Below are 26,339 nucleotides of genomic sequence, written 5' to 3'. Positions count from 1 at the left end.
AAGGGCTTTGAACCAGGAATCCACTCACTGGCTGAGGCCCCTTGGGCAAGTCACTGCAACTTCCTGTGCCCATTAGAAATACAGGTTTCAGGATCCCTGGGGGGCTCAGTGGCTTAGCGCCTGCCTTTGGCTCAGGGCATGATCCTGGAGTCCCGGGATCGGGTCCCACATCGGGCTTCCTGCATGGAGCCTGCTTCTCCCTCTGCCTGTGTCTCTGCCTCTCTCTGTATGTCTCTCATGAATGAATAAATAAAATCTTTTTTTGAAAAAGAGAGAAAAAAATACAGGTTTCACACACACACACCCCACCCCACTATCTGAAAGGAGAGCATTCCTATGACACATTTTGTAAGTCCAAATGGCAAAAGCAAAGAAGCAATTACCATTAATCTATATGGAAAAAAAAAGTGGGCATTCCCAGACCCCCCCAAAAAAAAAAAACTTTCTAGGCTTTCCTGGTACCTTAGGACACATTTTGCTAATGGATGCATAAAATAAATGGAGCTAGAGCACCGATGCTTACAGGCACAGTTCCAAGCTCTGGTAGCTTGATGCTGGGATGCTGAGAGGAGTTCCCAGGGAAGAAGCTTGGTGCGGCCACTCTGGCTGCTGGGGGGCATGCTGCGTCTTTAACACCTCACTGCAAAACAAACACTTAATGCTATTTTTGCTTTTTTCATAAAAGTGAAACTCCTCTTCTAATTTCTTTTGGTTAACAGAAAACAGGTACTAACATAGGTCTTTCATAAAGTGAAGTAGTAGACCACAAACTTCCGAAAAGTGGGGAAACTTCTATATCCTTACCCTTCTAAAACAAGAAAACAAACCAAAATAAATCCTCAATGCCTCACAGGCTGTTGTGGCAGTGAAATGAAATCGTAAAAATAAGGGCGCCTGGGTGGCTCAATTGATCAAGCATCTGCCTTCCGCTCAGTCCTGACCCCAGTGTCCTGGGATAGAGTCCCTGCTCAGCGGGGTGTCTGCTTCTCCCTCTCCCTTTTCCCTCCTCCTCCCCCTCACTCCTGCGCTCTCTGCCTCTCTCTCAAATAGATAAATAAAATCTTAAAAAAAAAAAAGAACTAAAAAAAAAATCATCAAAACATCTACCATGTTCAGTGCACTACTTTGCATGCCTCTTCTCATTCAGTCCTCACACAGCCCAGGAAGGTGTGGCCGTGGTCTCTCCCAATTTGTAGGTGAGGACACGAGGTTCAGAAATATTCGGTAACTTGGACAGACTCTTGTAACTTCAGTAACTTGGCCGCTGTATTGTTCTATATCCTGTGCTAGAAGTCAAAATTAAACACAGGGGGGAAAGCATACAATTCCCCGCGGTAACCTTGAGCAAGTCCCTCTGCTCCGTGGGCCTCAGTTTCCCCTTCCTGTAAAATGAGGGAAATGTTTGGATGGTGGGTAAGGATCTTTGAGGTCCCAGTGTTATGGGGTGCTTCGAACATTTCAGTGAAAATAGGACTTCTGGAACTCTTTGAAAGTCCGATGACTACCATTGTCCATTCTGTGGGGATAAATGTGCATTTCTGTTTGTTTTAATAACATTTGTAGGAGCTTTATATAGTGTCTATGTCTGCTTACATTAGACGCTGTGTATTATAGTTAAGAGTCTTTCACTATTTCCCATATAAACCTTATTTTTTATGGGTTTGGGAGAGCTCAGCTGTAAAAACTCTCTTGGCAGAAAAAAAAATTTTTTTTTCAGACAAATTAGGTTTAAATCAGGAGGCTGGTTTCAGACACTTCAGACCCTGCATATTTTTTCTTCCTAGTCACTTTTCATTTAAAAATGAGATTGGCTGATTTCTTGGTTTCATTTCTTTTATGGGGATTTAGCACGACCATAAGCTTAACTGTTAGCTGCATGAAGAGAATGGATCCAGAGCCTTTTCCAAGGGACTCCAGGGCCTGAAGCCTGCAGACTGGCCTTCTAATCCTAGCTCAGTCTTCCATTAGCTGTGTGACCCTGAGCTGGTCATTTCACCTCTCTGGGTGGGGGACAAAAACATGCTTAGAGAAGTGAAGTTCCAAGGAAAAATGAGTGCACTCTACAAATATCAGAGGCCAGGAGAGAGAATAACATGGTGTTTTCACCAGCAGAGAGTAGATAATCAGAGTCAGGGTGTTACAGTCAGGAGAGAACCCAGAGGTTGAGAAACCTGCTGCATTCCTCACATTATAGATGGGGTCCACTCTGACCCACAGAGGAAGAGTGTTACCAGTGAAGGCTGGAGTTAGAATCCAGATTCTGTCCCCAAACCCTTTCTTTCTTTGTCTACCTTATGTCGGGGGCCAAGAAAGATCTGACTAAAGAGGCTGTATTTGTATGAACACACACACACACACACACAACCTGGAGGTGTTTGAGACGTGGGGAAAAGCCAGGTCTCTGAGGCAGCCAGAGCTGCCCTTTGATCCAAGCCAACCCACCTTTTACTGCCCTATGACCTTGAACAATGTCCTTCACCTCTCCGAGCTGGCTGCCTCAGTTTTAACCTCGTGCAATCTTCATGAGGCATAAATGAAATAATGCATGCTAAGGGCCTAATTTCCTCTACAAATTTTAGTTGTTGCTCTGATTATTTCATGCACTAATAGGTTTTCAACATTAGAAAAGAAAAAAATAAATAGATGTAAGAAAAAATTATATTTACTGCATGGAAGGAATAAGAAAACTCTTCACAAGTATTTACTATTGTATGTGAATGAGTGGTGATTATTAGGATTCTTTTTTATTTGTTACATTTATACCCGCAGTGCCTAGCACCAGGTGGGTGCTCAATTAATGTATGTTGAGTAAAGTGTACAAAAAATACACCAGCCACTGAAGAAGTCAGAAAAAAAACTGCAGCATAATTTTTTGTTGTTGTAAAAATAATACTAATTGTTTTAAAACGTAGAAAAATATAGCTAAGCAGAAGGAAAAGTCAAAATCATCCCTTTTCCCCAAACTCAGAGGTGGAGGTATAAATGTTTTGATGTACATTCTCCCACTTTTTCTCCTTGAATGCTATTTAGCTAGTTTTACATAAAGCAGGTCTCAATAAACAGTCTTTAGCAACCTGGGAGGTTTTGTTTTGTTTTGTTTTGTTTCCTCTCCACTTAATATATCATGCACAATCTCCGTGTCCATTCCCATACCTTTTCTAGGGGCTGTGTGGTAACCCACCGTACTGATGGATTTATTTAGCCAGTTCTGTAATTATAACACGTTGGGGTCTTTTGTGTTTTTCACTCTTCAGTAGAATAGTCCCTGTTGTTAAAACTTTGTAACATCAGGGAGGATTCCCTTGCAATAAATTCCTGGAATTTACTTTTAAGTTGGTGACCATTCCATTCCCCCTTAGATTAAAAAAAAAAAAAAAAAAAAAAAAAAGTGCTATTCTCATTTCAAAATTGCTAACGCCCGGGTTTTCGCCTGGGGGGGATTGAGAGGTAGGTTTCCGACAACCTGCGTGGACCCCAGGGAGAGAACGAGGAAGCCAGGGCGGGTGTCCCAAGCCGGTCCCTGGGGGAGGGGGCGCCACCGGCAGGCCAGGGGCTGGAGCCGCGTCTGCAGGCGCCCTGCGGAGACCCCGCGCCGCGCCCGTCGGGGGCTGGGCTTCCCCAGCGGGGGGCCGGCCGCGCGCCCAGCTCTGCGCGGCTCCCCGGCTCGGCTCGCGGGTCCTCGGCCTGAGCCGCGGCTGGGCCCGAAGCGGAGGCTCCAGCACCGCCCTCGCAGGCACGGCGGCCGGCGGCACCCCTGGGGACCCGCTCTCCGCTCGCGGGCCAGGGCTCCAGGGAAGCGGACGCGGGTGCGCATTCCTCCCGTGCCTAGGATACCTCGCGGCGCTAAAAATAGGCGAGGGAGCCGGGCTCCGGGGAGAGCCAGGAGGCCATCTGTGAACTCAGCCGGAGCCCCGGGTTCGAATCCAGATAAGGTCCCCTCCGGGTCCGAGGCACCAGGATCGGCTTGCTCCGCGAGCCTCAGTTTCCCCATGCCTGCCACGGTTTCTAAGGGACTTCTCAGCTCTCGGGAAGAAAAGGAAGAAAGAAGGAGAAAAAAAGTCTTGGATTTTCCTTTTCCGCTCCTCCCCGAGGGCCTCGGGGCCTGGGGCCGGGGACTGAAGCCGGGGGAGGGGTGTGCCGGGCGGCTCATTACCGCGAGGTGTTGCCCTAGTTAAATCGCGGGCCCGTTTGATCTGGCGGCGGGTGGCGAGAGGGAAAAAAGGGAAAGGTAGGGGGGTCGGAGTGGAGAGACGCTCACACCTCCCCCACCGTTTCCTCGCACCCATAAAACACCTTTTATTAACTCCTTCGCGTCCGGAAGGGCTGGCGTGGCCGCTGGGCTCCTGCCTCGGTGTTTACAGCCAAGTCTAATGGGGCCCCATATTCACCCCGACGGCGAGGCGAGGCGCCCTGGACACGCCTGGTGCCGGCGCTGCCCGGGCCTCCTTTCTCGGCGCACGCCCATCCCGCGGAGGGCGCCCAGGGCCCGGCTCCCGGTGCGCGCGCCTCCCCCGCAGCGAGCGCGGAGCCGGCTGCAGGCCCCGCAGACCGTGCGTTCCCGCGCGCAGCCGTGGAGCTGTGCCGGGACGCGCCGGAGCGCCTCGCCGGGTGCCTAGCGCACGGCGGCGCGCAAAGCTGCCTGTCGGTGCACGGTTATTCAGGGACACGTAAACGCCGGCGTTTGCCTGCCCCACTTTAGTCTTCCACGCATCTGCGCCTTGGCATATGCACACGCTTTTATTTATCCTCACACCCAATCATGGGTGCGCTTGTGGGGGCACAGAAACCAGCTGTCCGGCACGAGTGCCCGAATTAGCAAGCACACACACTGCACCGCTTTGCACAAATCCACATGCTGTCTCACAAATATTTGTTTAGTGCTTTGTTCCTGGAAGGAAACCTAATTGTCTCAGTGTAACCACAAGCACTCACGAGCTTATTTTAGTCGAGTACAAAGTAATAGCCGCTATGATTTGTCGAGCTCTTGCCTCGCTCAGGGAGCTGTGCTAGGCAGACCCGGTGGTTGGCCCTCGCACAGCTGCGGGGCTCCGTGTGAGCTCCTGGACCATTACACACACATCTATAAGATCCCAAGAAGCTCACTTTCATGAACCTATTCCCCAGAGCATCCCCTTCTGTCGACTTGCAATGCCCTCAGATGCCATTTGCTTGTATGACAAGCCCCCTTCCCAGTAACCCCAAACCACCGCCTGCAGACACCGGTGTGCATACCATCCCACACATCAGCTGAAATGCTGACCCACATAAATCCTAGCCTGTCCTTTCTGAGCCTAATTCGTTTCCAGTTTTCCTTTCTGTGGGTTCACTGAAGTTATCCTGTCCAGCCATTATATTCTAAGAACTTTTTTCTTTGTCCCACGAATAAATCCTCCATCTGCCCCGCTTTCCTGACTTGATTTGCCATTTGGTCAGAACATTTAACAAAAGAGAAGTCAGAACAGAAGATTCTCCGCCTAGCAGAAATGATGGGGCTAGCGGATATACCCACCAAGACAACACGCAGGCTGCCTCCGATTTCAGAAAATCTTTTATTAGTCAAGAGCATAGATACTGCTTTGGCAAAGGGAGGAGGCGGTGAGTGGTCTTATAGATTTGAGGTAGAAAAAGGGTAGGGATGGGGTAATAAACACCTGAGCGCAGCAGGCATGGTAGGTAGTTTAAATACATAAAAACTTTTCAACGTAGGGAAAAGTTTTTATTTACAAAGGAAGGAGGGAAAGAAGGAAGGAAGCAAGGAAGGAAGAGAAGAAAGAAGGAAGAGAGGAAAGAAGGAAGGAAGGGAGAGGAAGAAAGAAGGAAGGAGGGAGAGAAAGTGTTTCCCTTGGAACTAAATAGGAAGTGCAGCGACAATAAAATAAAATAAAATAAAACACCACTGTTTGAAGGAAAGCAACAAAAGGCAGCCCTCCGTCTTCCTGGTTTGGTTCTCTTTCCCTGGCAAAAACTATTGATTCCTCTTATTGCATTTTCATTAGGGAAGAGAGCGCCCGGGGGTTTTGCCGCAAAACGGTCGGGGAGGACAAGAAAAGAGCCAGTAGGCATAGTGGAGAAAGCATAGGGGCTTCGAAATTCGCCCCAGAAGGGTTGGAAGGGTGCGTTTTAGCGCGCTTGAGTCCCGCAGTCCCTCTCTCCTGCATTGTGCAGCCAAGAGCCGCCCTCTCAGTTTCAGGGGTGGGGGGTGGATATATATATATTTCTCTTTCTCTTAATGTATTAAAAACAATTTCAAATGACATTGCACGTGCGATCCAAGTGTGTTGTTGCAGCTGGCGACCTGCCAGCACGCAGCAGAGGCTCTGCGGGATGCGCCCCCATAAGCCCCTGGCACCCAGAGCCTGGCCCTCGCCGCCGCCTTCCTCTCCTCCCGGGGCTCCGGGGTCGGGCAGCCGTGGCGGGTCCTCGGCGCGGCCTCGGCTCACTGGTTTAACTCCAGCGCCCAGACTTGCTGCGGCCAGCCTGTGCGCCCTTTAATCCTCTTCTCGCCTGGGCCCAGGGCAGGAGGAAAGCCTTCGTGTTGCTGCTGCCAGAGGACACACACAAGAAAAGAGGCGAGAGACAGGTTTAAATTTTTCTACTCCTATCGCCCAGGCATAGAGTTGGGGTGGGGAAAAGGTTTTGGGAGCAGTAACTGGGCGCCTTTAAATAAGTGAGCGATTTCTGTTTGCAAAATAGGCAAACAGGCTAATAAATTTGCCTTTATGCGCCAGAGTTTCTGGGGGCCGGAATGGGATGGGCAGTCTCTGGAGGTTTGGTAACCAGAATTTTCTGTGCCTGGTGAAACTGATGCGCATAGTTTGTGCTTTATGGCGCCAAAGGACGGCCGCCAGTATTGGAATGGGGAGAGTGGGAATCAACAATTTTTCCCTCTCGTGGGCCTTCTCCCCCCCACCCCCAAGTCCCACTCGCTTTCCCACCAGGATAAGCGTCTGGGCTTGGCCACTGGGTTGGGTCCCTGCTAGTGCACTAGGAGCCTCGGATGGCTAGGAAAGGAGGAACCAGTTGGCCTGGCCCACTATCCTCCTTCTTGGCTCTTAGCAAGAACCTAGCGGTGCTACTTTGAAAGAGGCGGCAACGAGCAGTTGGTGAGGATACGCCCCAAAACTCCTTGCAACCACGCGTCCCTCGGCTTGCCTCTCCTCCACCCCGGTGGCAGTTTAGAGACCCGATGCCTATCTATCTTTCCTGGTCTCCCCCGAGGAGCTTTCCCTAGATTACCACAGCCCCTGCGGGGCAAAGAAAACCTGGCGGGGCTCTCTGGTCAACTCCTAACTTGCTGCGGCGGGCCCGAACACACCAATTTAGAGAAACGAGTTCCCTAGCTTGGAAATCACCGCCCTCAGGCGTCCCAGAGCCCTTGGGCCAGCTGACCCGCCCTCCAGAAAGTGTCGCCCTCACTGGAGAGGATGGAGAAAGGTCGAGTAGGGATTGCGATCTCCAAAGCCAAAAGCAGTGGGTAAGACCCGTGCCTCTTGCTTGTCAGAGTTTACACACAAAACCAACAAGGTTGCTCTCAGAACTAGCTCGCTGGGCAGTGGAGCAGTGGGACCGGATCTGGGCTGGGAATAGAAGACCTGACTTGTTTTACCCCAGCTTCACCTCTGACTCCTTGGGTAGGTGGCCTTTAATCCCTCGTCCCACTCTGGGCCTCAGTTTCCCTATCGGTGCTAGGAAGTGGCCTAGCCTGTTCAGCAAAAACTCTTTGAAAACTGAGTCCACGTGCATAAATCCACACTAAGGCAAATTAAAGTAACAAATTTCTACTGCGTTCTTAACGTGGATTCCAGGAAAGCCCAGGAATGGATCAAGCCCCCCTTGAAATTGGGAGCAAAATATAAGATGTGTACATTTTCTCAGGTCTGCAGCTTCCAAAGGATCCTTAAAAGGGATCCTTTGAAGACTGTCTTCTTTCACAGCCTTACAGACTGTCCCACATTACAAATGAATTCAAATACGAAGCTGCCCCCGCCGCGCACACGATCCCATACTACAGCCTCAGAATTCCCCGCAGCCTCTCAAAAGCGCTCGCACAGCGATGCAGACTCCTTCCACCGTGCCCCGGGCCTGCGGGGACTCACCAAGCCGGGCCCTTAGCCGGAGCCCACGGGCCCCCGACTTACCAGCTCCCTTTTCCGCTTGCTCTCGCGGCCGCCATCCGCCTTCTTGAGTTCGGCCTTGAAGGCTTCGGGGTCGCCGGCCTGTGCGTCCTTGGCCAGCACGTCCATCAGATAGGCGATGTAGCTGGTGGCCAGGCGCAGGGTCTTGATCTTGGAGAGCTTGGTGTCGGCGGGCACGTTGGGGATGCACTCGCGCAGCTCCGCGAACGCGCTGTTAATGCTCTCCGTGCGCCTCCGCTCCTTCTTGGGTCCTGAGCCTTTCCGCCGGCCCAGGCGGCCGCCGAGCGCCTCCAGCCGCCCGGGGCTCTGGCCGGGCCTGGCGTCGGGCCCGTAGGCTGCGGTGGCCGCCGCGGCTGAGGGCGGTGGCCCGCCGGCGGGGAAGTCTGGGGCAGCGTCCGCGGGGCTCAGCAGCCAGCTCTGGAAGTAGGGCCGCTCCTGGTGACAGCGCGACGCCGGGCCGAAGAGGAAGGGTTCGTGGAGCATGGGGTGCGTTGGGTGTGGGTGGTGATGGTGGTGATGGTGGTGATGGTGTGCGTAGCTGCCCACGAGGTTCATGTTGGAGCGGCCCCTGGCCTGCGCCGCCAGCCCGGTTAGCGCCGCCCCATGCGCCCCAGACACTGCCCGGGCCACCCGTGGGCTGTGGGGCGGCGCTCTGCTGGACGCCGGCTTGGGGAGAGTGTGGGGCGAGGCTGCGGACAGGCGCGCCCGCCGGCCTCTCGCCTGTTGGGTCCCGGGCTGGGACGCCGGGGCCGCAGACCTAGTTAACCCTTCTGCGGCCTCCCCTGCAGGGTCTGGCTTATATAAGGCCACGGCTTTGATGTCAACCTCTCCCTGGAGCCAATGGCAGGGGGGCGGGGAGGAGGAAAGGGGGTGGCCGTCCCGGGTTTTAAGCTCAGCGAGCCGGCACCGCACGGCTCTAGGCCGCCTGCGGGGACAGGGAGGCGGCCCCGCCTCCGCCTCCCCACCCCCATTTCCCGGCTAAGGGGGAGGCGGGGGCTCCGTACTTGAGGCCCAGGCCTGTCAACACCCTAGACGGTGGCTGCCACCTCCTCCCTGTGGACTCAAGGAAAGGAATCCAGAATCATCCGGTGAAAAGAAGGCCTTTACCTAGAGCCCGCCCCTCGATTCTCCAGATAGGGAAACTGAGACCTGGAGAAAGAAAGTCTCTTGTTTCTAGACTGTACAGGATTCAGAATGGGAATTCTCGCCCTTCTCAGTCCTGAGCTACTACTACTCCGCTCAGCGCCTGAGCCAGAAGGCCAGAGAACCCTGCTGGAGGCAGCACAGCCCGCTAATGGTTTCCCTTAAGCACTCCCAGCCCCTAGTCATCAACCCCATCCAGCTAGGGCTGTGCAACCCCATCCAGCTAGGGCTGTGCCCCATCCCAACTCTGCCCAAGGCATCCATGCAATCCACGACTGACCAGGGGCTGGAGAAGACTTGGTGTGTGGGGGAGGAGGGGTGGAGGAAGTCAGGCTCCAAGCCCACAGGCATTTACTGATTTGTTCCGGGCTCCAGGGCCTGGGAGGCACTCTTCTCACCTCCTGGGCGCCTAATCCCATCCAAAGGCCAGATGGAGGGCCCAAAGTTTGGCTACATTGGGTCACTCCACCCAGGTCATCACTGCCTGAGAATGTCCACTTGTCTAAGGACCCCAGTGCCAAGGCTTGCACCAAGGCTCACACCAGGAGAAATCAATGTTTGGTAGTAAACACATACAAAAGGGCCGAGAACTTCCACTCGATTTGCAAGGCTGGCGCAGCCAGAGAATTACCATGCTGGTATCTCACACCCAGCAGAGCAGAGAGAGGTCCTGGCTGTGCTGGCCTCCACTCTAACCCCCTCCCAGCTAGGGCTTCTCTGGGGCTGTCTGGTTCTCTCCACAGCGGCCTTCTCCCAAGGCTCTCACGGGGACCCAGAAATCCCAGGGTGGTGGTGCCTCTCCCATTGAGGTAGCTTCGCAGCTGATGCCCTCATACCTGAGTCCCTCCATCCTCACCAACCTTTCCCAGCCAACCCCCTTCCCTAGGAGGAGCAGAGGGATTGTGCTTTTCTCTCCAAAGCGATGCCCAGTGAAGGGCAGGGTGGGGGAGGAGGAAATAAATATGTGACTGCTCTTTTTGGAGGGCAAATTCATTCCTTTGCACATTCAACATGGTTTACTGACTGCCCACTATGTGCCTGGCACACTTAGTAGTATAGAGGCAGAGGGAGGAAGGTCAACCCTCCTGGTAGGGATAGGAAAGGTGAGGCCCAGAGATGAACGATTATCCCTGGGGTTGGTAGCAAGTGGAGATGTGGTATTTCTCTCATACAAGGGAATAAATGGATGGGGGGGGGGGGGGGACACTGCAAGACAGAAGTGGACACTTAGTCCTGAGCAGGTTGCACTTATGGGAGCTCTGCAGGGCAGTGGGCCCTAGAGGTGCGTGGCGGTGGGGGGAAGGGAGGGCCTGGTTTCCTGCCTGAGGCAGGCTGGAAACCCGCCACTCTCCCGGGCGCCTGGCGCCAGCAGCGCTGGGGTTGGGCTGAGCGCAGAGCCGGAGGCTCCCAGGGAGGGAGCTCTCGGCGCCCGGTTCAGCCCCGGCTCCACGGGGTCCCCAGCCTCCCCAGCCTGGAGGCGCTCTGGAGTGAGGGTGTGTGTAGAGAGTTGTAATTACCCTGTGCAGTGGGACCTCCGTCCTCAACACACACCCAGGGGTTGCCCTATTACTGCCGATCTACACCCACAGCATCTCACAGCAGCACTTGGGTGCTCAGGATTACACGTGTACATATATGCATGCACAGAAGTCCATCTATTCATACAGATGCCAAAAAGTATGTGTATTCTCATGGTTAACACATTTACACCCATGAGACACATTTTAATATTCATGCATTCCTAGAATTTTATACATTATCTCTCCGTCACCCACAGGGCACACATCTCGACTCAGATATGTTACAGCTATGAGCCACTCCCCACCCTATAAACAGGCATGCATAAAGATACCATCACACGGTAGAGGCACACGAATTCTACATCAGTATCGCACAGCTGCAGGGTTTTACACATAGTCTTACACCTACAGTTGTGCACCGTTTCACAAATTTATATTTTCTTATTTTCCCCACAACTGTCTCCACAGCACAAACTGGTGAAAACTCCATCATACATCTAGTGCGTTCTCAGTGTGGAAACTAACACACCCAGGCACATAGCCACAATTACCACTATGTACACACAGGTGCTCAGACATAGACATTTTCACCTTTGCACACAACACGCAGTCACACAAATTGCAAGCCCTTAGATAGTCTGACATATATTCTATCTTACGTATATAGCCACATTCACAAGTCCTGAAAATGAAGTCCAGCAATGGATGCACACTGTCACAGCACCCACATGAAGGGCAAGCACTCATACAGATCCTGGCAATTACTAGAAAAAAGTCACAGTTCCAGCACCCACCACCCACAGATCCAAATCATTCCCCCCACCTTACACAGATCACTCAGAGCCCTATGCATCCCCAAACTATCTGGCCGGGTTAGTGTGGTAGGAAATGCATTATTGATACCGTATGATGAGTCCCTTGAGGGCCCTCAGAATGCCTGGCAGCCTCTCATGGGTAAAGAGGAGGGTGCCTGTAGTCCTCTGGGTTGCCAAAAATGCTGCTCTCCTTCCTGCACCCCACCCACCATGCCACCATCCCCACCCCACCCCGGCCTGCCAAGCATTCGAGTCTTCAGCCCAGCGGCGCCCACAGTGGGAACGCAGCCATAGGGGACCCTCTGGAGTTTCGGGTTTGGCGGCCTCCAAACAGGATGGACGCCACCGAGATCGCCTGCATAGACCGCAAGGCGCCTGGGCTCCAGCGTCGGCCTTCTGGGAGACCCCAAAGTGCTTTTAACTCCAGCCTGGTGCGTTTGGAGTGCGGCGGACCTAGTGAGTACGGTCTCCCTCTCCGCCCCAGGCTACATGGTGTGCAACCCAGGACTTTGCCCGAAACTCCTGTGCGCTGAGAGATAAGACGTGTGCGTTCCTTTCCCTCTCTGAGCCTCAGTTTCCCCAATTTTAGAACAAAGGGACAGGACTGACGGTCTGGAGTTTTAATTCCCAGCTCTGGGTTGTTGCAGGGCCCCCGCCCCGGTTGTTCTCCGCGGGGACTTAGCGCTCCGCTCTGGGACCGGCTCCAGACCGAGGATACGAAGCTGGGGACTCGGAGGGGCCTCCGCGCGGGTCCACACGCCCCGGCCCCGCCTCCCTCCCGGCACCCCGCAGTGCTCACCCGGAGAGCGCCCCCCGAAGGGCTGACCCTCGCCGCGTTTTCAAAGGCGCGCTTTTCTCTCCGAAGGTGCTAGGGCGAGAACTCTTCCCCCATCTTACGGGGTCGAGAGCTCAAGCACGGAGGGTTTAGGAAGCGTAGTAAAGGGGAGCTTAAGAAAGACTGGCTGCGGATTCCGGCGCGCCTGGGTTGAGATCCGGCCTGTCACCCTTCCTTGCGTAAACCTTAGGATCCTCAGTTTCCTCTTCTGCAAACTGGGACACAGTAACACCCGCCCAGAGTGCTAGTAAAATTAACTGAAGTAATACAGGTGGAGCTCCTAGCACAATAACAGCCCACCTGGATAAACGGTGGCTCTGGTTGGGGGATTAATGCAACGGGAAAAAGAAATGGGGTTTCGGGCGTCCAAGCGACTGCATAGCCCTGGATGGGGAGGTGGGTCCAGACCACTGGTCTCTGCCTCAAGTGCTGTGTTCTGATCCAACCAAGCCTGTTCCTGACCGCACTGGGTTTTCCCTCTTTCCCCAACTACCTACCCAACAGAACCCCACTGCCATAAGGCTGGAAGCGAGGGAGACCGAGCTTTGCCAGGTGTGGGGTTATGTTGCCAGAGACCTGAATTCCTTCCCAATATCTTCCCCCCCGCACTTCATTCGCTGCATGATTCGGGGGAGTTCCGGCCCCCTCCGGGACTCAGTTCCCCATCTGTACAGTGGCCTGGCTGTACTCAGACGCTCTGCAGTGACTTCGGCCTGGGCCTTGGGGTTGGGGTCCTTCTGCTCCTGCCCCACTCGTCCCCTCACTCCCACCCCCCCACCCCCGGGGCTGGAAGGCCTGAGAGCCCGCGCCTCGGCGCCTACCGCAAAATCTTCGCCCGCCGCGTCCCGTGACCTTGACGCCACCGGCAATCCCCGCACCGGACCCCTTATCTAAATAGGGCCGTAAATCAAGGACCTGTCAGGGCCCGGGTAATTACAGGAACTCCATAAAAAGGACCCGGCCGGCCGCCTGTTTATATTAGCGCGGTGTAAAATATTCTCGCTGTCTTGGGGAATCGCGTCGCGCGGTAACGCGCCATAAATCAGCCCGCGGGCCATTTACCCCGCAGCTTGAGCGCGCAAATCCCTTAAACATTTCTGTGCGGCATCTAAAGAGTGCCTAGGACTTTCCAACCTGGCCCCACCCGCTCCCCGGGGCCCGGGGGACGGTCAGGGCACGGGAGAGAGAAAACGGGTCGATTTATCCTATAGGCTAGTGGGGTGAGAAGCCTCCTTGACTTCGCCGGCAGGGGCGAGTCTCCCGAGAGATCCCATAGTGTTAGGACGAGCGAGCGGGGAAGCCGGCCCAGAGAGGGAAAGCAGCTTCCCTAAGGGCAAACAGCCAGAGTGGCAGAGGCGCAGCAGCTCGAGGCCAGAACTCTAGGGGAGGCGGGCATTGATGGCAGCCTGCGTCTCCCCTATTTCTCCCCTTCCCTGGGATGAGGAGTGGAGAGAGGCCAAGCCACAAGAGCTGATACTCCACTCTCTCTACCTTTTAGCTTCGGGGATCCCCGAGCTTCCTGCAACTGCGCACAGCATTGTGTGTGAATGTTCTTGTGCAACAGGGCCTGTGCTTCCTAGTGTAGTCTCCTTGTTTTACAGGTGGCAAAACAAAGGCCAGAGGATGGGGTGCACAGCTAGAAATAGAAGACCCTCGCGAATCCATTTCAGTTCACCTCCCCAACATTCTTTCCTAAAGAAAAACTAAGAGAAAGAGAGCGAGAGAAAGAAGGCAGGAGAGAGAGTGCTGGGTTGGGGGTGGGGGGGCCAGGGGATGAGGGGGAGCCAGAGGACAACCCAGTCCATCTTTACTTTTGTAACAGCCTCAAAAATACTAAATCTATTTAAGGTAAACCTGATGCGGCCATTGTCTAATGAGTAACATAAATCAAGCTTATGGAAAAAGAATATTAAATTTTCCGTGTCTTCCCTCGGGGCTGGGACCTGAGGAGTCGGGGAGAACTAAACATCTTCCTCCCCCATTCCCTTTCCCTTCCGAAGTCCTAAATGACAACGTGTTTACACAAGTTTTTATGTCGTCTGAGCTTAGTCCCGGCTCCGTTTCCTCCTCTGTGTATTTTCCGCGCAGAGAGATGTCTGCTTTAGGACGCGTTCAACCTAAACAGAACCCCGTCTGATTGGAAAATGTATTTATTTGAAAAATCGTAACTCACAGTTTTGGTGAAATCGGCCCCCAAATTTATGGGATCGTTTGGGGCGCGCGGCGATCGTAAATTTAAAAGCACCGACACACCCCCTCCATCCCCCTGCCGCCTCCCGCAGCAGCTCCAGCCTGTGTTCACCGGGACACAGGCCGGCTCCGCTGGGGTCCACTCTGGGCCCTCCTCCGCCCTGGGGCTCCAACCCCTCGCCTGGTCAGGGGCGCCTTACAGGCAGGTGGATTTCATTGTGGTTCCTTTCCACCCAGTCCGATTGCTTTTGGAGCAATTTAATTTTGTTTGGCCTCACAGAGATCAGTTTCAGGTGGTCAGTTAACCGGATCCTGTTGTGCACTTCTGTTTTGGGCATATCGGGTTTTTCCTTAAGTGCTGGCTGGTTAGTTTCATAGTGCTGGGTTGCAGGTCGCTTGCCTGGACCCCAACCAACTGATCAATTCTGTGCCAAGCCCTTCTATGACTAGAGGTTTATCTCTGGTCAGTGTCATGAAGGTCAGTTTCACCTCCTGAATGTTGCTTTCCAGGTCAGAGAAATTTTTTCTTTTTTTCAATCCAATGTAAATGACTTGGGAGGAGGGAATCAATCCACTCCACCTTCTTTTGGATCCTGCAGCTAGCTAGTCTACCCTGGCTCAGGACTGGGAAAAGGCTGGAGCTGGGACCATGTCCCCAAGGACTGATGCCACCAGCCCCATAGGCTGGGAAGTCCTGTAATCCAATCAGAGCTCAGATGCACAGGGCCTTCATGAGCAAGTCTGCTTTTTCGAGAAATGCAAGGCTGAGCCATGTCTCTCTGTCTTTTGTCTTTCTTTCTAGGGATCATGCACTTCTCTGCCAGCGTCCCCACCCCACAGAACGGGGGCAAGCTCTCAGCTCTAAGTTTGTTTGTCTAAGCACAGCTATCGCAGAGAGAGGAGTTTGGGGATTTACTCCAAACTTTGTGCGCACTGGAGCAATGCAGCTCTGCGCAAGAATGGTGGCAAGGTAGTGCGGGAATCTGAGGTTATTCAGTAACTCTTGCCAACCTATGGATCCCACCGCAAGCCTGAATCCTCAGCCACAACCTGGCAGGAGTGATCTATACTCAGTAGCATTTAGTTTAAAGAAATAAAATCGATTTCAGCAGAAAAAACCCAGTCAGGTCAACCTAGTCTGTTCTGGAAGATGAAGAACTGGTGGGAGATAGAATGGGTAGAAACGGTTAGGGGACAAGGAGTTGCTCTTCTATTGCCCAGCCTTAAAATTTGGGACTGAGGGTACAAGAGGGGCGTCTCCTCCTTCCTTGGGTCTCAGTTCTCCCAACCTAAAATGGAATGGGCCATGGGATCCATACTTCCTCCAGCTGCGGAGAGGATTGGGGCAAGATACTGACTTCTAAAGTTGCCAGGAGGCCAAAGTATTAATCTTGAGAAATCTGTGCTTGTCTGATGGAGAAGTCCACAGGAACCCAAACATTTGAGCAACTGGGTTGGGAGGGATGGATCAATGGCTGGCTACACTTACCGGTGAATATTCTGGCTTCCTCAACTCTTGCCTTCTTCAGATAGGCATTCGGAAACTGAGTCTATGGGCAAGAAACTGCATCATTATTAGTCTTATTATTTTAAAAGGGGCCAGGCTACATCCGTCATCTTTCACATAATGGTCAATTGTAAACACACTTTAAGAGAGAAACACAAAAAAGGGATTTAATGTTGACACTGGGAAAATGCTTAGCTCTGGCGTTGCTGGGGAATTGGCAGGCTCTCCTGTCCTTTGGGAGAGAAGTTAAGTGCTTAGTGTTTTTTTGCTTTTTCCATTGAATTTTTAAATCTCTCAGGGGTCTTCTTTGTCTTTAGTTTAACCAGAGAAGTCCTTACTGAAAAAGTCAGAGGCTGATAAAAGGGTCTTGGCTTCGGGTAGGAGAAGGGGTGGGCAGGAACACAGCACCTCACCCAGTGCCTGAGTCTTTCTGCCCAATGGCTCCCCTCGCTGCAGCAGAACGTGGTGATAGAGCGGGGAGCTGAGCAGACAAGTGAATGGTGTGAAAAGCAGAAATCAGAAAAAAAGGCATACCTGGCGACTGGAGAAAGGGGAAGCGCATTCATTTTGAAGTGTGAAAGCCAGCTCCCTTCCAGAAAGCCGATTTCAACCACCTCTTCCCAGTGTGAACATCACTCCCTGGCCACACGAACAACCCCAAACACCCCGTCACCTCACCTACACACACCACCTGGCACAAGATTGTCCCTGTTATCTTCCCAACACCACTCGGAGCGTGGAGCCAAGAACAAGACGTCACAGTGGAACTCACCCCCCAAACTCAAACCGACTGATGGTAGTTATTAAATTCATTTTTGTCCATGCAAGCAAGGCCCTCTGAAAGTCTATTTTAAAAAGAACGGCAAAGGTGGCAGGGAAAGAGAGAACAGAAAGGAAAGCCTGGAAACCAGAGCAGAAATTAATTTAATTACCTCCTCTCCCCTGCCATAAATTCCACAGAGGAAATCAAATCTTTCTGTGCATGTGTATAAAAACCAATCAGTCTATTGAGCTCGCCAAAACCCATTATGTCTCGAACTGGGTATCCTAATTGAATGAATCTGACTGTACCAGGCAACCAGGAGTCAACCCAGCCAGGTTTTTCCGAGGGCCTTTGCCATGGAGCCAGAGAGGATAAACATGGATTGGAACCACACACTAATCAGCTTGCTTGCGGAGAAAGGGAACTTTCTCAGCCTGGGTGCTTGCTGGCAGATGCATCCTAACATTTTGCGTCAGATTGTAATGGAATATTTCTCATAAACAGCCAAGTGTCTCTCCCAGCCACTCACCTGACATGTTTCTTGTTGTTTAACTTCAGATCTGACAGATGATGATAACCTGGAAAAGAGAGAGGTTACAAATGCCGAAGGCTGTGGGGCTGGGCAGTGTAAAGGGCGCCTGCTCCAGATCTGGGACAGGGCTGTGATTTGTAGGGCCCGGAAAAAGCTGTTATGCAACCAGAGGCAAGCAGGGTGCTGGTGCTGGAGGGAAGCACAGCAATGAGAGCTTGGGCTGTTCACTCTAAGGCCATGTGCCACTTGTTTAGTGTGTCCTGTTGTCAGATGGGGGATGCCCCCTCTTTCTCACCCCCCCCCACTGCCCTATGCCCAAGGGCGCACTGATTTATAGCACCTGTTAAAAACACATAATGTATGCAATTAGTTGTGGCACTAGAGAGAAAAAAAAGGAGTTGACTTTATTCCAATAGAAGATAAATGGGTTAGTTTTCATGAATTTAGTTCATTAATTTAAATTTCTAGGACCAATTTTTTAAAAAATCATTTCTGCTTTCTTTGCTACCTGGTGATCACCTGGTGATTAGTTTTCATTGGCATTGCTTCTCGAAGTTGAGAAGCACACCCTCGAAATCCCCTGGTTGAGCATGTTGCCAAGGCAGGGAATCTTGTAAAATTGGGGTGGGCACGGGATGTGCATTTTCAGTAAAGCTCATTCTGATGCAAGAATCATGCTTGGAGAAGACAACGTGTATGAATACGGCCAGCGCTTGAGAGTAACCTACTTACCGACAAATATACTGTCAGCTGTGTGACTCTAGCAAAGTCAATATATATGCACAATTAAATGGGATACATATACATTGTGGAAATTTAGAAAAAATCAAAAAATATAGGAAGAAATGGCAATTGCCTTGATCCTAACCAGCTATTCCAACTCCCTGGGCTGTAGCTTCTCCACTGAATCCTACAGGTTCCAAAAAGAGACAAGCCTCTTGTCTACCTGTCCTACCTTGGCACCCAGCACACGTGCACACCTCCAAAAAAATATTCCCTGAAAGAAATAATTGATTAAATAAAGCTGTGGCTTAGATGATCTCTAAAGTCACTTTAGAGATCATCCCTAACATTCTATTTTTCATTTTCTGCTCTAGGGGAGAAAGTGTAATTGCATCAACTCAGATATATTTGTCACTGGGACTCTTGACATTTAAGCATGTATATGCTTTTTCTCCCGTGTCTTGTCACTTGATCTGACAGCTTTCTGCTTGCTCTGTCTGATATTAGTTTAGGGCTGTTCCTGCCCAAGGCAGCCCAGCTACCACTGTGGGTTGGAAGTGAGTCAAGCGGTCCCCACCTTGTACCAAACAGAACAATCAGAGTGTATTTTTGAAGACTCCAGCAAAACTGCACAGCCAGCCCAAGAAACAGGATAGTGGGCTGTTTGCAGTTCACAAGCATACAATTCTTTCCTGAAACCATGAGGCAGACCCCTCCCCTGTCATAGTACACTAACCACCCCCCCAACCCACCCCCCACAGCTGCATTAAGCTCTCACTGGATGTCATGTGCTTTACACACATCTCTCATTTAATCCTTGCAGCAAGGCTGTTGTTAACTCTATACTATAGATATGGAGATAGGCCCAAGGTCACTCAGCTAGGACAATGGAGAAGTAGGATTCAAGTCCAGGTCTCCATTGACCCCAAAGTCCTTCCTTTAATCACTATAATCATGTGTGTGTTGGGGGTGGAAGCAGGATAGTTAATATTCTGAAAATATTTTTATTTCTCAAAAGATATTCTAACAACAATTAAATATGAACCTGCCACCTGAGCAATGCAACTTTGTTTTACTTCCTCCCCCTTAAATGCCATATACTAAGAATCCTTCATGATGGAGTTTGTGTTCATCAGTTTTAATAGTAGTTGCATCTAAACAGATAATTCATCATAATGAGGTTATAAACCCCATTAGGAGAGGAGTCGAATCTCTTGTATTCACTGATGTATCCCCAGCACTTAGCAGAGTACCTAGACATAGAAATCACAAACTAACTAAATATTTGTTCACTGAATGAATGGTAACTTGCTTAATATAGACAATCCTGAGGAAATGCCTCTGGCACTCTGATCACCTAGAAATTATTCATATGGTACAGCCCCATCATTCAATTGATGCTCAGCAACATGTGGTTGAAGGAACAATTTTTTAGGAAGAGAGCTGGCATATGGAATTTTTAAAATAAAGTCTCACTTAAATTAGTAAAATGGAAGTAAAATAGATTCTGTACCTTAATTAAGTCCCTTGCTACTCTTTGTAAGATAGGCCATGTTTTCTGATCTCAGCTCTGCCCCCCCTCATTATGTGATCCCAAGCCCCAGATCCTCCCCTGGGCCCATTAAGTCCCAAAGATCTATGCATCTTGTAAGCTCCTAAGTCATGTGTCCACCGCCGGAACTAGCACAGGAGTCAAACTCCAGCCGAGTGTGTTGGAATGATTTGATTCTATAGGCCATACTCATCATACTTGGCAACACTCCCATTTATACTTTTAGAATGAATTTCTAGGGGAAAAAGTGAATATAATATAAGAAGTAAAGAAAAAAAAAGGCAGGACACAAAATTAAATGCATGGGCTTTTTTCCCCCTTCAAAATAAGAAAGGCTTTATTTTTAAGACAAAACAAATAACATGAATCCACATCCAAATGCAAGTGAGAGATTTCACTAGGTTTTATAAAAGAGAAAGTTGCATTCAACTAGAAACGAGAACCATCAAATAGACATATGCAAGAAGACATCCCAAAACAATCATTGTTGATGGAATTGTTGTAATTATGGATAATATAATTTGGTTTTCCTCTACTTTTCAAACTTACTGTAATGTATAATTATAATTCTATGATTTTTTAAAAAAATATTTTATGTTTTTATTTGAGAAAGAGAGCAAGAGAGCACAAGCAGAGGGAGAGGGAGATGCAGACTCCCCGCTGAGCAGGGAGCCCAAGTGGGGCTCCATCCCAGGACCCCAGGATCATAATGATCATGACCTGAGCTAAAGGTAGATGCTCAACGACTATAATTCTATGATTAAAAATAAATTCATACTTCAAACTAAACATATAAAATAAAACATAATTCCTATGGGAGGAGACAGTCAATAAGAAAGGCACCAAGGTAACTTGGGCAATAAAAATAATAATGACCACAACCATAATGTTTATTTGGTATTCATAATGTGGTGGGTATTGTATTAAGAATGTTACATGGATTTTCTCATTCATCTCAAAAGTACTTTATCAGAAAAATACGGTAATTATCCTCGCTTTGCAGGTAAAGAAACCAAGGCACAGAACATTTAAGTAACTTGTCCAAGCTTCCCCAGTTAGTAAGAGACGGAGATGTGATTTGAACCCATGGATTCTCCAAACACATTTATGTTAGGATAGAAAAGAGAAGAAAGTAGAGAGGAAGGGAAACTGTCCTGAGGAGGAGAAAAATTGTCCATTGGTAAGAATGACATGGAACCAGTGAACTGATGTCAGAGATACCTGTCGTTAACCTGCTTTGCTTGGAATCACCTAGGAGGCTAATTAGAAATGCAGAATCTTAGCTGCACCTTAGACCCACTGAGTCAGAATCTGCATTTTAAAAACATTCCAGAGGGATTCGTAGGCACAATAAAATCTGGGAAGTGCAGTGAATACAGAATCCATTTGAAAAACCGAGAGAAAATTCATTTGTGTTTGTCTGGGTTCCTACCACCTTATCAGAAATGAGGGCATAGCTGCATGAATCAGTGTTTTTTCAATGTGGAAATGATGCCTATTTCCTTGATTGGGAAAACATCTTAATAGATTGCAATCAGAGATTGAAAATAAGAAGCAGAATAGAAAAAAAAAAAAAAAGAAGAAGCAGAATAGAATGGAAAATCATCAGGGGCACCTGGGTGGCTCAGTGGTTGAGCATCTGCCTTTGGCTCAGGCCGTGATCCTGGGGACCTGGAATTAAGTTCCCGCCTCAGGCTCCCCATGGGAAGCCTGCTTCTCCCTCTGCCTATGTCTCTGCCTCTCTCTGTGTGTCTCACATGAATAAATAAATAAAATCTTTTAAAAAAAGAAAAGAAAGAATGGAAAATATCCAGACTGTGTATCATGAAGGAAAGGTAAATGTTCCTGCATTGAACTTTTTTTCCACATGGAACTTTTATATCAAGTATATGTGGGGATCCCTGAGTGGCTCAGTGCTTTAGCACCTGCCTTCGGCCCAGGGCATAATCCTGGAGTCCCCAGATCGAGTCCCACATGGAGTCCCACATCGGGCTCCCTGCATAGAGCCTGCTTCTCCCTCTGCCTGTGTCTCTCTCTCTGTCTCTCATGAATAAATAAATAAAATCTTAAAAAAGAAAAAAGTATATGTGTGTTCTGGGTCTTGGGCTGTGGTGTCTATCTTTGCCAAAAAAAAGTTTTAGCAACCTGCCCTCACACTATAGCTGGAAGCAGCCATGAAATTCCAGGCTGACATTTAGAGGTGTGGTGGATCTACTTCCCATTTCTGATAAATGTAGGAACTCTGGCCAAAAGAGTTGGGTGGCTGGAGGGGGGGAATGAACCTTTTAGAAATTATCTTTCTTCCTGTCCAGCTGCGGAAACATGGGTCCAGAGATGGGAGGGACTTGTCCAAGGTCACACAGCAAAACCGAGACTTGTGCCTTTGGAAAAAGTAGCCTCACAATGTCAGGCCTTTCATTCCCTTTTTGTCCCAACCATGGAAGGCCGGAGTGGCTGGACAGGGATCTGGCCAGGAGGCCAAGCAGCCTGGGGGACATGACTCTGGAATGTGTTGGGGAAACAAGACGCCTTCTCTTCCAGGCCCGACAAGCCAACAGGCCTATGTGTGGCCAGAAAGGGCTCTGGTTATCTGCTGCCCGCCTCTGTTTCGTTTGGTCTGTCAACTCCAGCAGCAAAGTGCCCCAAACGTGTGAGGCTTGATAAAGGTGGGAAGGTAAGAGGGTGGAGGTGGCAGGACATCAGGGACCAGAGTTTGAGAGATGTTCCAGAACCTCTGCTTCTACATTTCCTCTCAAGAGGCTGGGAAAGTCAGTCAGACCCTCCTATCCCCTTCAAAGCCTCCCCTCCCTCATGATTGTGGCTAAGACCCTGAACTTCCCTGTTGTCTGGGTCCTCTCCATCTCAAGATGCAGCAGGATAAACTCTTGAAACTTAAATGCTGAATCAGAAGATTTGGAATTTTAAAAGAAATCTACCTTTTCATTCTTCTTTTTGCATATTTTTTAACTCAAAAAGTAATACAGAGAATTTGGGAAAGAGAATTAAACACCGATCATACTACCTCCCTCAAATAACTGTCACCATTATGATGTGAATGGTTTTCAAAATGGGGTCATAATCTATCCCATTTCGCTTTTCTCCCTTAGTGATGGATTGTGAGTTTTATTTTTTATTTTTACTTTTTATTTTCTGGTCAATGAAAATCATTTGCTTTTTTATATTACCTGGATATTGGATGATAATAAAGAATTGTCATTAGCTTTTTTAAGTGTGACAATGACATTGTGCCTATCCTTTTTTTAAACAATCCTTCTAGAGATGAGCCATTTCTGAGTCCAATGATGTCTGAGGTTCCCTTCAAAATAATACAAGATGGGGACTTGAGCGGCCGTGGAAATAAAACAAGACTGGCTGTAGGTAATTGTTGATACTCTTTTATCTACATTTTATTTATTTTTTAAAAGATTTTATTTATTTATTCATATGAGAAACAGAGAGAGAGGCAGAGACATGGGCAGAGGGAGAAGTAGCCCCCCCACCACGGAGCCTGGTATGGGACTTGACCCCAGGACCCTGGGATCATGACCTGAGTCAAAGGCAGATGCTCAACCACTGAGCCACTCAGGTACCACTCTACATTTTAAATAAGAGGTTTTTATCAATATTCTTCCATAATATTAGTTTTTTGCCTATTTGGTCACAGATCCCTTTGAAAATTTTAAGCAAGCTATGGATCCACTTCCCAGAAAAATCCACATTCTCCTATCATACCCACAATTTTAGGAAGTTCACAGTCTCCTGAAACCCAATCATGTATCCCAGGTTAAGAACTCCTGAATTACAACATGATTGTTCTTTAAAATTGCATAGTGTTCGGGTAGATCTATCATCATTCACTTAACCAATTCCTCAGTTTGGGGAATTTTTATAATAACTAGAACTATTGGGCAGCCTGGGTGGCTCAGTGGTTTAGCGCCGCCTTCAGCCCAGGGCCTGATCCTGGAGACCTGGGATCCAGTCCCACATCAGGCTTCCTGCATGGAGCCTGCTTCTCCCTCTGCCTGTGTCTCTGCCTCTCTCTCTCTGTGTCTCTCATGAATAAGTAAATAAAATCTTTTAAAAAATAACTAGAATTATGTTTAATGAAACATTCTGTGACATATGTTTTTGCATGTATATTCTTTATGACAAAGTCCTAAAAAGTATCAAAGGACATGCCCATTAAAAAAAGCTTTTCTTACAGAATATCACATTGTTCCAGAAAGTCTAGTTCCTGCCTTTTAAATTTGATAGTTCATATCTTTTTTTTAGATTTACTTATTTATTTATTTATTTATTTATTTATTTATTTATTTATTTGAGAGAGAGAGAGACAGAGAGACAGAGCAAGAGAGAGAGAATGAGCAGGGAGGAGAGGGAGAAGCAGGCTCCCTGCTGAGCAGGGAACCCAACGTGAGGCTGGATCCCAGGACCCTGGGATCATGACCCAAGCCAAAGGGAGACACTTAACTGACCGAGTCACCCAGGTGCCCTGATAGTTCACATCTTTTAAAATCCATCTCCAGGGGCAGCCCCGGTGGAGCAGCGGTTTGGCACCGCCTGCAGCCTGGGGTGTGATCCTGGTGACCCAGGATCGAGTCCCACATTGGGCTCCCTGCATGGAGCCTGCTTCTCCCTCTGTCTGTGTCTCTGCCTCTCTCTCTGTGTCTATGAATAAATAAATAAAATCTTTAAAAAAAATCCATCTCCATCATTGGAGTCAAGACGTCTGGGTGCAAGCCTAGGCAGCAAGCTGCATGCCAAGTCTCCCTGCCTCTTTGAGTCTGTGTTCCCACCTGCAAATACAAGGTTAAACCAGCTGACCTCTGGATCTCCTGTTCTGTTCTGTGATTCTCCTGATCCTGGAAATTCTGGCAAACTCTGTGTGGTCTGCACAGACCCTGTACTTCTGCCTTTTCTCGAAGGTTGGACTCCACATGCATCTAACTGAACTCATTCCCCCAGTCTGTCTCTGACACTCCAGGTGCTCTTCCTAAAACCTCCGTAGCCCATGAGGCCAGTTTATTGGGGTCTGGAATCAGACTTTTAGGGTTGGAATCCTGACTCCAACCAGGGTGTAACTTTGGATAAGTGGCTTAACTTCTGTGCCACAGCCTCTGGGTGTTTAGTATCAGTACCTCCCTGACAGGGTCGAGTGAGGATTAATTGAGCTAATACATGTTAATATGCTTAGAACAGTGCCTAGCATTTAGGAAATACTCATCAAATACCTGCTATTCGTATTATGTCTCTTGCTTACCCAGCTGCCTCTGAGTACTTTCCTTTGCCCACAGGGTGTTTGTAAGGACTCTCCAGCGTGGAAAGCCAACCTTCTCCGGCCCCTGTCCACATCCTTCCTTAGAGCCTGTCTGCCTGTGTCACCTCACACACCTTGTTGTTAAACCCAAATGAACAAGTCCTATTTCCACCACCCTCCCATCCCCGTTGTACCCTAACTGTTCCTTCTTGGTGCCTTGGCTGGAGTTTCTCCCTTCATCCTGATGCATCTCCTCCTTGAGCCCTCCAGAGGAAGGTATAGGGCTCAAATGTAGTCATGCTGGAGCCCAGACTGAGCTCCTGGAAGTCTCTGTTCATACATGAGCCTTAGTTTCTCTGTCTGTAAAATGTGTTGGGGGTACTGAATGGTCCTTAAGGCCTTTTCAGTTCTGAAAAGCTCACTGGTTCCAGAACAAGGCCTGGAAGATAATTCCCTTGGCTTCTTTCTTTATTTATGCACACTTTGCATCCATTCCTGGAAGCCCTGTGTGTCATGCCCCAGCTTCCATAGCCCACACACCTCACTTACAGCCTGTTATGTCAGGGCAGCACCACCAGAAGCCATCACGTTGTGGCCAGAATTTGAGAGTCCAGGGTCAGGAGCCTATGGAGCCAGAAAGCCTCTTCCACCCAGCCTGGAGACCTTGGCTACATCATCTGCCTCCTCAGACACTCCCTTCTCTCACTTGAGGGGTGTGACATGTGTCAGAAGTACTTGACCCTTCGGAGATGGCATGATGCAGATTTGGGGCTGTGGAACCCAAGAATCATAACTCAGGGTAACCTTGGGCTCAGCTCACCAAATCCCAAAATAACGGGTCTGGGTTTTCCTAAGAGACCCTCAGGCCTAATATTCAGGCCCCAGTCTGAGGAGGTCACATATTTGAAATGTCATTTCCAATGCCTTCCCTCGAGTGGCCTTTATTGGAACACTCATAACACATAGGCTCTGAAACAGAAAGAATTTGTTTTTTGCTCCCTCTGACCCTTTTCATTTGTTCTGTAGGGCTACTTATCCTGCCCCTGTATGAAAACTGGGGCAGAGCCATGAGTTTTCTAGTCCCTTTAGGAAGCAAAAAGTCCTACAGCCCCTTCCAGTCACTAAATATCCTCTCAGCTCAGTTTCCCACCCAGACCACCACATCTGCACACTGGGCTGGAAGCCTGCCTTCTCCCCGCAGCCCCCAGCCCCAGCCTGTGCGAGTGGAAGGTCAGGTGAATCCTGTAATCAAGGAGGAAGCTTATTTGGCTTCCCCCTTTCTCTCCTGCCTTGTGCATCTCCCCTCCCAGCAGAATTTGCTAAGCTTGATTTCCGACCCTCCAGGGCTGGAGCCTGGAGGAAGAGAG

General features: G+C 49.6%; 1 protein-coding gene across 2 annotated transcripts; it reads right to left on the bottom strand.

Annotated features, from left to right (window-relative positions):
* Window positions 1-5,530: 5,530 nt before the first annotated feature.
* Window positions 5,531-9,066, bottom strand: HAND1 (heart and neural crest derivatives expressed 1). Of its 2 annotated transcripts, none has more exons than XM_038533752.1 (2): window positions 8,139-9,066; window positions 5,531-6,541 (listed from the first exon to the last, which is right to left on the bottom strand). In XM_038533752.1, the coding sequence occupies exons 1-2, from the start codon at window positions 8,688-8,690 to the stop codon at window positions 6,437-6,439; spliced, it is 657 nt and encodes a 218-aa protein (XP_038389680.1). In that variant the 5' UTR covers window positions 8,691-9,066; the 3' UTR covers window positions 5,531-6,436. The 2 variants fall into 2 exon arrangements, with proteins under 2 accessions (XP_038389680.1, XP_038389679.1); XM_038533751.1 differs by having other exon boundaries at window positions 5,531-6,538; window positions 8,139-8,832.
* Window positions 9,067-26,339: the final 17,273 nt, after the last annotated feature.

Source organism: Canis lupus, chromosome 4, assembly GCF_011100685.1.
Source record: "Canis lupus familiaris isolate Mischka breed German Shepherd chromosome 4, alternate assembly UU_Cfam_GSD_1.0, whole genome shotgun sequence".
NCBI lineage: Eukaryota > Metazoa > Chordata > Mammalia > Carnivora > Canidae > Canis > Canis lupus.
The sequence above is the reverse complement of the archived record's forward strand: the minus strand, read 5'-3'. Positions and strand labels throughout refer to the sequence as shown.

Excerpts from the sequence above, each read along its gene's own strand:
- HAND1 (XM_038533752.1), bottom strand. The coding sequence starts at position 8,690 with ATGAACCTCGTGGGCAGCTACGCACACCATCACCACCATCACCACCAT. Across the intron at positions 6,542-8,138 it reads GCAAGCGGAAAAGGGAGCTG|CAGCAACACGAAGGCTTTCC; the intron begins GTAAGTCGGGGG and ends GTCCTCTGGCAG.